Source organism: Trachypithecus francoisi, unplaced genomic scaffold (genome assembly GCF_009764315.1).
Source record: "Trachypithecus francoisi isolate TF-2019V2 unplaced genomic scaffold, Tfra_2.0 Lachesis_group18, whole genome shotgun sequence".
Taxonomy (NCBI): Eukaryota; Metazoa; Chordata; class Mammalia; order Primates; family Cercopithecidae; genus Trachypithecus; species Trachypithecus francoisi.
This window is the reverse complement of record NW_022681463.1, coordinates 1,535,497-1,548,423: the sequence shown is the minus strand read 5'-3', so window position 1 is coordinate 1,548,423 and position 12,927 is coordinate 1,535,497. Positions and strand designations below refer to the sequence as shown.

General features: G+C 58.6%; 1 protein-coding gene across 3 annotated transcripts in view; it reads right to left on the bottom strand.

Annotated features, from left to right (window-relative positions):
- RASA3 (RAS p21 protein activator 3) overlaps positions 1-12,927 on the bottom strand; it is a 122,129-nt gene that overhangs the window by 17,020 nt on the left and 92,182 nt on the right. For 2 of the 3 annotated variants that reach the window (XM_033177109.1, XM_033177107.1), the window contains 8 exons: positions 12,105-12,252; positions 11,024-11,098; positions 10,239-10,362; positions 8,766-8,872; positions 7,385-7,462; positions 5,752-5,829; positions 4,956-5,029; positions 498-604 (listed from right to left, as the gene is read on the bottom strand). In XM_033177109.1, coding sequence (XP_033033000.1) covers positions 498-604; positions 4,956-5,029; positions 5,752-5,829; positions 7,385-7,462; positions 8,766-8,872; positions 10,239-10,362; positions 11,024-11,098; positions 12,105-12,161 — 700 coding nt within the window. In that variant the 5' untranslated portion in view covers positions 12,162-12,252. The remainder of the gene's footprint in view (positions 1-497; positions 605-4,955; positions 5,030-5,751; positions 5,830-7,384; positions 7,463-8,765; positions 8,873-10,238; positions 10,363-11,023; positions 11,099-12,104; positions 12,253-12,927) is intronic. The other variant, XM_033177108.1, reaches the window with a different exon arrangement.

Below are 12,927 nucleotides of genomic sequence, written 5' to 3'. Positions count from 1 at the left end.
CCTGGGACCCACCCGGTCCTCGCATCCTCACCGCTGCCGTGGCCTCAGGCTCTGTCCCCAGAACATGTCCCCGTTCTCGTAGGGAGAAACGGCTCGATATTTCCTAATCCAGATCTGAGCCAGCAGATCTAACAGCGGGGGCAGGAGGTGGTGGGAAGCCCCGTCTATCTCCGGGGAGCAGCCCCCTGGCCGTGACGAGGCAACCAGAGGAGGAAGGGACGTGGACGGAAAAGCACCTTACTGATGCGGTCGGCTCTGTGTTTACTGGTTCTCTGGGGAAGCAGGTTTCCCTCACTTTCCAGCAGCAGGTCTGAAAGACCCCTTCAGGGATCTTTGAAGGCAGAGCCGCAAGCAGAGGCCTCTGGGTCACTGCGACCCCAGGCTCTGCCGGCAGCACCAAATCCTTCCTCCCCTCCGTTCTCCCCCGGAAAAGCAGACTCAGTCCCAGGGCCTAGCACGCTCCAGCGGGAGCCCAGGAACGCGGCCTTGCTCCTTACCTTTGCTTTTGTGGTAGGTAAATTCATGGTTGGTCAAGCGAAACCATCTCTTCTTAAAATTCTTCATCCCAAAGCGCTTCCGTCCTTGCGCCCTCTTGATCATGAGCCTGTGTGAAGAGCACAGGGCTGGGGTCCAGGCCTCAGCCGCCTCCCTGCACAGGCGCAAAGCCATATCCCCCAACATTCTGTGTTCTGAGACCTGAGACGGGCGGTGGATTTTCAGTATCTTATCATTTTACTCTGAGTGATGAGATTAAAATTGGAAGGCAATGCCTCTCCTTTGAAAAGTTGAGCACTGACTGCTTTGAGTCACCAGTTGGTGATGGCACCAGGTTTCAGGAGATCTCCAACCCTCCCGCCTCCCACACTGAACTTTCAACAGCGGTGCCGCCGGAAACGCCAACGCGATGCTCCCACGGAGGACCCGAGGCCGTGGACTCGGGGTCAGGGGTCGGGGTCAGGGTGGGCCACGGGCTCGGGGTCAGGGGTCAGGGCGGGCAGCGGGCTCAGGGTGGGCAGTGGGCTCGGGGCAGGGCGGGCAGCAGACGCCCACAAAACCCACACCTGTGGTGTGCAGGAGTCGCGCCCCGGTGCCTCTGCCAGACCAAACCTGCCCCCCTCAGGACCAGCCCTGATGTGGCAGAAGGCACCACTGGGCCACGTCCTCAGGAAATGTGGGGAGCTGGAGATAGGACAGCCACCGAGATGCAAGGCCTCAGCGAGGACGACCTAAGGCCTGGCCCCAGGCAGGTCCTCCAACGCCCTCCTGGCAGCCCAGGGCCCTCCGAGGCTCGGCCTTCATCGCCGGGCGGGGTCCCTGACCAGAACCGGTGGCCGAGCTGGAGGAGAAGAAAGTGGCCGGACAGACTGACTGGAGGACAGAGGTGGAAGCTGAGGAGGAGGAGCCAAACTGGAGAGACAGGATGGGGAGGTGGGCGGGGGAGACGCACAAACACTCAGAAATCAGAATGAGGGGCTTTGGGCAACCACACAGCCAGATGTGGCCAGGGAGCTGCAGACGCACACAGGAGGGTGCGGAAGCTGCTGGGAGCCGCCGGGACAGCACAGTTCACAACCAGCGGATGCAGAACGCCGTTCATTCCAGGGATTCGCAGACAGGAAGTCAGCCCTGGGGGCTGTGGAGGACCAGCGGACGCAGCCAGACGTGCAGGGCGGAGCCCACACAGATGTGTTGGGGGGACCAGGAGCTCCACGGGGTGCCGGCCTCCTTGAGGGCAAGAGGACACCTCTGACAAGACTCTGGACCACGCAGCAGTTAGATTTGAGTAGTAGTCTTGTCATAAATGTGTTTGGTTTTAGGGTTTTTTTAAGAACCCCAACTTTCTGAGGGCCCTCAGTGGATGAGGCTGCATGTGAATTTTATATGCAGGTTCCCAGGTCGAGGTAGTGCCAGGTGGAGAGAAGCCAGTGGCTCCTCACTGCATAGCTCTGGTCTGGGCGTCTGGCTCTCCAGGAGTCAGTTTTCTAACCGGGACCACCGTGTGTGGGACGGGGAGGCAGGAGCCACGGCTGAGCCAGAAGCCTCAGGCTGAAAGCAACTTAGCCCCACACAGCCACGGCCAACTCAACTCAGCAAACACAGGCCGCACTGCAGAGGCCCCGTCCCCGGTCCTGTGTCCCAGTGGGTGAGGACACACAGCCCCAAGAGACGACAGAGGTGTGGGAGCACAGAGTGAGCCCTCAGGAAACATGGTCATCACCACCTCCACACATGGACGAACATGGCCAGACACACCTGCCACCAAGGGCTGGGACAGCAGAACCGAGGCCTCAGGACGGCCCACGCTTGCACAACCAAGGGCGGCCCTGGGTTTGAGGACGTGACAGAGCTGCGGTGCCGGAGGAGAGGCTGATCTAGGGGCTGGAAACTCGAGGGTCCTGATGGACCCAAACCTTGGCCTGAGTCTCAGGTGGTGCAGCTGCTGGAAGGAGCTGGTGGAGCCTCAGCTGCGTCCAGGGTACCTGGGAGGCGCTTGTCCTTGAAGCTGTATCTACAGCAGCTTCTCAGCGTCAGGCACACAAGACCTGAGTGTCCTGTATTGCTTCAGGGATTATAGGATAAATTTTGTTGCTTTGAAAGTTGTGAATTTATGAAATGTAGAAAGTAAAAAGTTCCTCCTCAAAGCATCTTGTTAAAGAATAAATCATGTTACAAATAATAGTTTCTTTTAAAGCTAACTTCCTTCAAGTCTCCTTGCTTTGTGCTAATAACTCTTTGTTAATTAAGCTCTATCCTATGTAGCTGCTGGACATGCCCACAGGCTCATAACACATTCTGTGTCCTTGTACCTTAACCAAGATGTTTGTGTTAGACGTACTAATAGGCACGTCCCAGCTCACAGCCTATGCCCCTTCCTTATTTAAAAATATTATTATTTTTCTACCTATTTTAAAAAGTTTTAAATTATTAGCCAGTCAGGTTGTAATTTAGATTGTGAGGTTTGGCTCCAGCCAATGGAGACAGGACACACAACAGGACCTCATGCGTAAGGAATCAATATTCTGGCATCTCTTTATTCTGTGTGTGCCCTCGCCATTATTCCATCTGCGCGGGACACCCTTTCTGCAGAAAGTAAAAATTGCCTCGCTAAAAGAACTTTTTGTCTAAATGCTAATTTTTCCTTACGGCACCGAAGAGCAAACATTTTGCATTTCTAACATGAAATGTGTGTATTACAAATGCTATTGGTTAATATATGATTAAGTTAAATGAAAGTGATTTTAAGAAAAATAGCAACATAAGTAATGCTGCCACCGGGGTATGGTCCACCAGTGACCCAGGGATGTTCCAGGTTTGAGCAGATGGCTCTGACAGAGTATCCACAAAAATAGACAAATGGGACTTAATTAAACTAAACAGCTTCTGCACAGCAAAATAAATAGCCAACAATGCAAACAGACAACCTGCAGAATGGGAAGATATTTGCAAACTACAGATCCAACAGGGGACCAATAGCCACAATTCAGCTTACCAATAAATAAATAAATAACCCATTTAAAAGTGGTCAAAGGACAGGAATAGACATTTTTCAGAAAAAGACAAATGGCTAAAAAGCATACGATATAAAATCTGAGGAATGACAACCAGAGCCGCCTGACCCCCACCCTCACGCCAGGCAGAACAGAGCCTCCTGCAACCCCAGCTCACGCCAGGCAGAATGGAGCCTCCTGCAACCCCAGCTCATGCCAGGCAGAACAGAGCCTCCTGCAACCCTAGCTCACAGCAGACGGAGCCACCCGATCCCAGCTCATGTCAGGCAGAACAGAGCTGCCTGCGGCCCCAGCTCATGCCAGGCAGAACGGAGCCACCTGACCCCAGCTCATGCCAGGCAGAATGGCTGTGATCAAATAAAATGCTGAAGAATGACAGATGCTGTCAGGGCTGTGGAGGATGCGAGCGCCTGCACGCTGTGGGGAATGGAAATTAGCGCTTAAGGAAACCCAGAGATTTCTCAAAGAGCTAAAAGCAGAGCCGCCATTCGATCCAGCAATCCCACACAAAGGAGGAGCAATTACCAAAAAGACACGTGCACACGTACGTTTCCCACTGAACCACTCACAATAGCACAGACACGGAATCCACGTGTCCACCAACGAGTGACAAAATGTGGCATAAATACACCACGACATGCTACTCTGCTGTCAAGAAGAAGGAAATCGTATGTTTTCCAGCAACATGAATGGAGCTAGAGGTTATCTTAAGGGAGATGACTCAGAAACGAAAAGCCAAACGCCCCTTGTTCTCACTGGTACGTGGGAGTAAACATGGCAGGGCAGGGCGCTCTGGGACACGCACTGAGGCCTCGGAAGGGTAGGAGGCGGGAGCCGGAGAGGAACGAGAAATTACTCAGTGGGCGCAAAGTGTCCGTTCAGGTTGACGGTTATACTCGAAGCCCCGTCCAATACAACTGCATTTGTGCCCCTAATGTGTGTACAAACACATAAAAATACAGGCGCATGGGACACCAAGCAGCGCAAAGCCCTCACCGGGAGCAGGAGCCAGGGCACAGGACGGGGTTGGTGGAAATGGGCAGATGTGTCAACATCTATGTAAGGAAGGGTGATGGGCTCTGACGCTCCAGGGTCCACTGGGTGGAGGTCGAGGGGGCACGGGCCTGTGCCAGAAACATGGGGTGGCCGTGGACCACAGATGACCCCGTCCAAAGTCAGCGAGAAGGCGGTGGAGGAGTCCCAGGCTGAAGGCGCAGGGGCCAGGCTTCCAGGGCCGTCCCCTCTGACCCTGGTTCCCCTGGAGGGAAGGCCGGCCCAAGCGTGGGTGTGGACGAGGCGGCCAGTGGTACAGAAATCGCAAGGCTGCTGGCCAGCAAGGGAGGAGGCTGCCCCCGACTAGGGAACCTTCTGGAATGTGCTGGGTGCTTGGGGGACTGGGGGCCCCCATCCCTGTCTCCCCTCCTGCCCTGCCGGACACCACCTTACCCTTCTTTAAGCAGGATGGGCTGCTCGACACTCTTGGGATCTCTTCTCCCCGAGGATGAAATCAGATCCAAGAACTGAAACAGGAAGAACTCGGATCACGGGGAGGAAGCCGCACATTCGACGCACACGGCTCTCATGACAACAGCGTCGGCGGTGACTGCCTCCTTTCTGATGCCAGTGGAGACAGAATTTGGGGAGGTCCTTCCCTGAGGCCGAGGGGCCTCTGCCCCCCACTGTGCCGCCCCAGCCCCGGCTCTGCCAGGGAGATCTCTGGTGAGAAGCTCAGGCAACACCTGGGGATCAACCTGCATCTCCAGAGGCTGCCCAGGGGGACTCTAAGTGGGGAATCTGGGTCCCGGCAGCGAGGCCCACGGGTCCCTGACTGTGGGGAGGAGCAGACCCTGCGGTCTGGAGGTCCCCCATGCACGGTGTTCCTGACACTGAGTCTGCCGCCCCAGGGCTCCGCGACTGCAGCCTGGAATGAGTCCAGCCGCCACACACCCTGAGGTGGGACGCGCCCTCGCCTGGGAGTCTCAGACACAGAACGAGATGGGCGAGGGCCCCTTCTTGGCCCCAAAGGTGGTCACACCAAAGAGTTTATCGACTGCCGGAGAAGGAGGTGTCCCAGGACTGGGGACAGGGCTGTCTGGGCAGCACTGTGAAGGCACCGAACACCCTTATTGTTTAAAATCGCTGATGGCCAAGTCTGTGCCATGTGGGTTCCATCTCAATTTTAAAAGACCAGCTCTGTCTCCTGGGCACAGCACCGGCTGTCGGACGGGGAGTCGACACTTACGTTCTTCACCGCATCAGCGTATTTCTGCTCGTTGAAGAATTCATAAAATGTAGCCATGTAGGACTCCTTAAAACTCGCCTAAAATGAAACAGGGATCACTTGGGAACAGCCCGAAGTGCTTCGGCTCCCGGACCAAATCTGAAAAACCTAGAGGCAGGAACTGCTCAAGCCTAAATAACGATAAACAGGAGAAGAACCCAGTGTTACTGGGAAGTGAGAGCCCGCAGGGCTGCCCAGAGGATGAATTGCAGAAATCGCTCAGGCACCAACGACGACCATCAGAAACACCAGTGCCCGCAAGGTCTCCAAGCGCCCTTTGGCATCAGTGACTCTGTCCCGGCCCCGGGCCGCCCCTCACACCTGGGTCCCAGGCTCACGAAGAGGTACGCCGGGGCCCAGACGTGGCTGCCTGGGGACCTGCAGTCATGGGTCAGGGTCCCGGAGCCACCACGCCCGTCTCTCGCCTGTGGGGCATAAGGGCCGCAGAGGCGGGAAGAGGCGGCAGGGAGCTCTGTCACATGGGGAAGTGGAGGCACCCCAGGGATTTGGGGGGACCTTTGCAGCCACCATTCCTGAGACTCGGCCCCAAGTTCCTGTCGTTTCCACACTGAGGTCACTGCACGGTTCCCCGGCTGGGAAATGAGGTGGGTGGTGCAGGCCTCGGAGGACGCACAGGTGCCTGTTACGGAGTTTCCAGCCCACAGAGTGGGGCCTGGCTGGTGGGGAAGAGCGTTCGGCCCACCTGGGCCTGCCTGCGGGTGCGGCTAGTCTTCCACTCACTCGGACTCAGAAAAGCCAATGTTTGTCCCAAGAGGGCCGCTCCCCCAGTGGGGCCCTGCTCCCCAAAGCCCTCATTTCCACCCAGGCCTCACCAGGAACAGGGAACCCGGAGGCTGGGGCATCTGTGCACCGCGGCCCAACCCTCTCCAGACGGAGCCCCAGGGGCGCCCGAAGGCATCAACCTGCCCTGGCCGGGCCCCTGCAGAGACAGCCTTGGGCCCCACCATGAGCCCCCGGCACCCCTCGAATGGCAGCTCTGACCCTCAAACACACAAGGTGCTCTCAGGGGGAAATGGGGCAGACACTTGAGGGACCCTCAGCCCGGCGGCACCACATCCGGTCTGAAGGGACGAGGATGGAGGACAGAGGTTCATATCCCCAGGGAGACGGGGCCCTGGGAGGAGGGGGCTGTGTGGGGAGGAGGGGGCTGCGTGGGGAGGAGGCGGCCGCGTGGGGAGGAAGGGGCCGCGTGGGGAGGAGGGGGCCGCGTGGGGAGGAGGGGGCCGCGTGGTGGGGGAGCCTCCAGCACTGCGACGCCTGGGAGGCCCCAGGTCAGGCCACCTGCCCGGCCGGCTCGGCCGCTTCCCACGCCTGACAGGTCAGAGGCTGCTCCTGCCACAGGGCCAGTGAGGAGCCACAGGCTCCCGAAAACAGTAACGGGTTCACTTTAGGAGGGGAGAGGTGGGCGGGACGGGGACGCTCGGGTCCTGGGCTTCAGGAGGGGATGTGGTGCCAGCTTTCATTCTTGCTCTTGATCTAACTCTCAAATGTGGAAGGTTTTTCATGTGTATTTTCTGAAGATAGAAAAGAATCAGTTGTCCCTAAAAAGAGAAAATGAAGAACAGAGACTCACAGATTTGGACTTGGACAGGCTGCCGAGGGTCTGAACGGTCTTGGAGATCAATGTCAGTGTCCTGGACGTCTGGGGGTCCTGGGGAGGCGGGAGTGAGAAAAGTCTGTGTCAGCTTTACAGAAATACTGTGACTGTCTCAGGTCACCCAGGGGACGAAATGCAGGAGTCACCTCCGAGCTGCTGTGACTTGCGCATGAGCTACGGAGAAACAGGGGCAGCGACGCAGACAGGACTGGAGAAGGCGGGTATCCCAGTCTCAGGAGCTGCTGAGGCGGTCCCGCAGGCAGCATCCGATGGCACCATGGGGACCCACCCTCTCGGCCCAGCATGCAGGACACGCCTCAAAGTCAAAAGCATCAGGCGGGGTCATGGCTCTGGGGCACCGAGTCTCAGGGTGCTGAGTCTCCTGGCCCTGCCTGGGGCTCATCTCAGCCTTCATGAGGTTTGAAATTCAACTTAGAAGTGCTGGGGGCCAGGCTTGGTGGCTCACACCTGTAATCCCAGCACTTTGGGAGGCCGAGGCAGGTGGATCACTTGAGGTCAGGAGTTCAAGACCAGCCTGGCCAACATGGTAAAACCCCATCTCTACTAAAAATACAAAATTAGCGGGCATAGTGGCACACGCCTGTAATCCAAGCTACTAGGGAGGCTGAGGCACGAGAATTGCTTGACCCCAGGAGGCAGAGGTTGCAGTGAGCTGAGATGGTGCCACTGCACTCCAACCTGAGTGACAGAGCAAGACTCCGTCTCAAAAAAATAAGAAGTGCTGGGGAATGGGCCATCCCTCACATCCCCTTGCCCTGGCCATCTCCTTCCAGCTCTGCCACCTGCATATGCAACACGGACACCCCAGATCCCTGCACCCTGAGAGCCGCGGCCCCAGCAACCACATTGGGGCCAGGAGCAAATCACTGCTGAATAGGATTCTGCTGACTCAATACACGGATGATACGGCGATCATCAATACTCCATATGTGATGGGCAGCGGAGGAGAGCATGGCGGTGACCAGCAGCTAAACCCTGGTCAAACCGTCCACTGCTTTTGTGACGTTGTCTCAATTCCCCCAGAACGTACACAGCTTAAATAGGTCGGTGAACCACCTGCAATGAGGACGTTCTGGGACCCAGCACATCCACCAGCACTCCCCACGCACCGTCCACACACTCCACACACACGGCACACGTACTCCCCATTCCCCACGCCTTCCACACTCCCCACACCCCACACGTACTCCACACTCCCCACGCACTCCTCATTCCACACACTCCCCACGCACTCCACACTCCACAGGGTCGGCCCCCACAGCCACGGAGATACCCTGACCCAGGCCGGCGTCCCGGGACAGCTCAGAAAGCCTCGGTCCCTCAGCCAGTCACTCACCGTGTGGTGCGGCGTGAGCTGGAAGAGGTTGGGGGAGAGAATGGCAGGTGCAAAGAACCTCAGGAAGATGAAGCTGCTCACTGCGGTGTACCTGACGTCCGGGTCACCTGCGGGAGACAGAGGCGGGTGACCCTTTCCCTCTGGCACAGTGGCCCCCGAGGGTCCGCAGGGAAGCCCTGCCACAGTCCTGGCCCTCTCTCCACCTGTGTCTCTCTCCCTCTCTCTGTCTCTCTCTCTCCCTCTCTCTCTCCATCTCTCTCTGTCTCTGTCCGTCTCTCATCATCACCACACAGCGCGGCCCCTTTGGTGCCTGTCACAGACTCATTCCACGGTGGTCTGTGCTCATCTGGGTGAGAGGATGTGTTTTATTTCTTCACTTCCACCTCGTTCAAAGTGGGTCTGGCGCTGGGAAGTGCTTGGGAACTGCCTCCCCGAGACCCCTGGGCCCCTCGGCCGGGGCTGTCTGATGTCCTGAGAAACAGAGGTGGGGACAGCGTTTGACTCCTGGGAACGCAGAAGCGTGGATGGCTCTGCAGGGCCATGGCCACCCTGGGGGTGTCTGCAGCTGTCCCGAGGCCACAGGACATGCAAGGAAGGGAGGAGCCGGGCAGCAGGGCCCTCGCTGAGCCTCTCAGCAGCCCCAGAGCCTGAGTCCCGGCAGGGCCTTAAGCATCGCAGGAGACGGGTGGGTGCAGGCGCCTCCCCGAGGGTCGGCAAGGTTGAGAAGTTTGGGGGCCAGGTGCCCAGGTCCCTGGGGGGTGTCCAGCTTGCGGGTTTGAAGAAGGGGCAGTTCCCCCAGGGATCTTGTCTCCTCGAAGACACGGGCAGGCAGAGCCCCCAACGCCATTCTGGGCCCTGCCAGGGTCAGCCACAAACAAAACCACTGGCAAAACCCAGGGGGCCACATCAGGAAAATTCACCTGACAAAGCCTGGCCGGCCTTCCCGGCCCCCGAGAGACCACTGCAGTCATGAACTCCAGGGCTGGGGGCCCCCCGAGACCACTGCAGTCATGAACTCCAGGGCTGGGGACCCCGGAGACCACTGCAGTCATGAACTCCAGGGATGGGGACCCCGGAGACCACTGCGGTCGGGAACTCCAGGGCTGGGGGCCCCCCGAGACCACTGCGGTCATGAACTCCAGGGCTGGGGGCCCCCTGAGACCACTGTGGTCATGAACTCCAGGGCTGGGGACCCCCAAGACCACTGCGGTCATGAACTCCAGGGATGGGGGCCCCCTGAGACCACTGCGGTCGGGAACTCCAGGGCTGGGGACCCCCAAGACCACTGCGGTCATGAAACTGGGGAACAGTGGCCCAGGCACAAAACCCCGGAAAAATCCAGCCTCTGAACTGGGGCTCACGCCCCCACAATTCTAGTCCAGCGAGGGCTGGGGGGGTTCTGCTTGGGTGGGCATCTCCCTGCACGGGGCTGTGGCCATTTCTCAGCAACACAAGGGTGTCTGGGGCACTTACCCTGGAAGCGCTTGGCCGCCGCCTCGCGGAGCGAGAAGAAAATGTCGCACATGACAGTCGGGCAGCTCACCCCGGACTCGGTGATGGCGTGGAAGACGCGGTCCACGTACTGCCGTAGGTTCTCCTGCAACGGGACACGGCACTGGGACCCGCTGTCGAGGCTGCCCGCAGGCGCGTGTAGCACCAGGACACACCCAGGGAGGGGCGCGTGGGGAGGGGCTGAGGGCGGACGCAGGGCAGCCACAGCAGCAAGACACGTGTGAAGAACGGACACTCGCTAGAACGTGCCTGCCCGAGGCAAGAGCTCTGTCCGGTCATTTCATACAGAGATGACCGAACAGCACGGTCTGCAAGAAGTATCATGTGAAGTGACTAAACTGTTGGGGCAAGTTCAACATCAGGGAGTTTTGCTGTTTTAAAACGCAGGACACAGCTCTGGGGACAGCCTGGGGAGGCGGGGAGGCCATCCTGTCCCAGGAAAAGGTGGGGGCAGGAGCCATCGCCCCAGGGGAGGCAGAGCTGGGTGTGCAGGGCAGATCCCCAAAGCCGGCTGCGACACCCCAGGGGAGGCAGAGCCGACCACACAGGCCAGGCCTAAGGCGGTGGCTGAGGCCTCCCAGCAGTGCAGCCAGCGTACTGTAGCCAGGCGTGGCAGGTATCCCTACGCCCGGTCCTGCGCCCACCCCAACCGGGGTCACGGGGTGAGTCAGAGCGTCCAGGCAGCCACCGGCTGAAAGACCCCAAGCAAGTGACTGGCTTTGGTTGCGTTCATGAACAAAACCTACCATGTTGTTTTCAAGGTTTTCTCCATCTTTCAGCTTCACAGGATCTATTTCACAGGGTTTGTGGCTCTGGCATATCTGGGGAGAGATTTAAGACGGGGCTCTGTGAGTGGGTTCCGGGAGCACAGGCAGGGAGGGAGGAGGGGGGCTCACGCCTGGCTGAGATGCAGACCCTGAGCCTCATCCAGAAAATGCCGAGACAGCTCCCGGAGCGCGGCCAGTGGCATGGTGAGGCACGGAGGGGCATGGTGAGGCGCGGAGGGGCACAGGGGGCATGGTGAGGCGCGGAGGGACATGGTGATGCCGGACTGCAGGGCCACCGTTCGGTGGTGTCGCCCCGAGCCTTGGCTGCAAGGAGGCCACTCTGGGCCCGTGTCACAGGCTGCTGAGGTCAGGTGCAAACGCCGGGCACGGGGCCCAGTCCATGGCCACAATTAGACGTGCCGGGCTTTCTCCAAGAGTGATGTGTGGCCGTGATCAGACGAGCCGGGCTTTCTCGGGGAGTGATGTGCTGATGTGCACCAGCCACACAGACCAGGCCTTGCAGGCCTTTAATAATATTTTTACTTCAAAATGCTGCCATGATTCTGCCCACAGAGCAAACCAGACTGTGCTATGTTAAATTTTCTCACATTTGCGAAGAGCCTGTTTACAAAGCTGCTCATAAACAGGGGGCACAACCTGGCAGCATCAGAGGGTCGGGTGAGGACTGCACATGTGGGTATCAGAGGGTGGGGCATGCAGCTCAAATGTGCCATGCAGCCGGGGCCCAGACACAGGGGACTGCAGGACGTGTGGAGAAAGGTCTCCCTGGGAAGAGCCAGGTTTTTCTTGCATGTTCTTCTCCTTAGTGGAATGGCAGGTTTTCTTATGTATAGTTTTAATTTGGGAGAACCTGGAAGGTTCTGGAGTACACAGGGAACATCCTCTCGATAAAAGCACATGAATCAGTATCCCTGCGGCAAGGCCGGAGGGGCGGACGTTCAAGCCCAGCTCATGGTCTGGCTGGATCCCTGTGCAGTGCCCTGTCGGGGGAGGTCCTCCCCACGCCCCGCGATGCTGAGGACTCTGGCCCCGTGCTCACCTCCTCGATGACGGGCTTCAGGGTGACGTGTAGGTAATGCATCCCCGCCAGCTTCATGGTCTCGTCGATGCACTTGGACGCCAGCGAGTTTCCTCGGAAGATGGTGTTGGGGTCCCTAGGAAATGGCGATGGGGACAGTGTTTGTCTCCTGGGGACGCGGAAGAGCAAGTCGGAGCAGAGCCTGGCCCCGAGCACCTGCCTGTGGGCCGTGAGGTCAGCGCACGCCCATCAGTCGGCTTCCTGACGTTTTACAAGGAGCACAACCAGGCCAGGAGCTCGAGGCCCTGGCCATGGAACCATCCTGTGTCAACAGTGCCAGAGGGAACCACTCGGCTGCCCGCGTGGCCACCAGCTCAGGAGGAGCCTGGCTGGCCTTTGCTCCCGTCCTCTTGCCCTCTGTGGCCTGTGCCTGCACAGAGAATTGAGCACCAGACCCTGGCAGGATCCGAGGGCCAGCAGAGAAGCAAACCCCTCCTGCCAGCTACAGTGGCCACAGGTGCAGCCGGATGTTTCCAGAACAAGGCGTCTGGAAACAGCGCTCAGCAGGTCCTGAGGGGAGCCGTGCCCTGTGTTCATGGGCTCCCAAAGTGCCCCAGGGAGGGGACCTGAGCTGTCCTCAAGCCTGGGAGCCGTTTCCCCTCCCCACTCACTCACTCTACCCGGGATTTCAAAGGCAAATGGGGCTTTCAAAGAAAAGAAAAAGAATCATTAACTGGGTCTGTGAAAGCAAGCCTGAATCCACACGGTTTCTGCGGACCCTTGAATTCCCTCAAGCCCTGCGCCAGAACGTCATTCCCGGCGACGACCTCGCCATCCCTGCAGC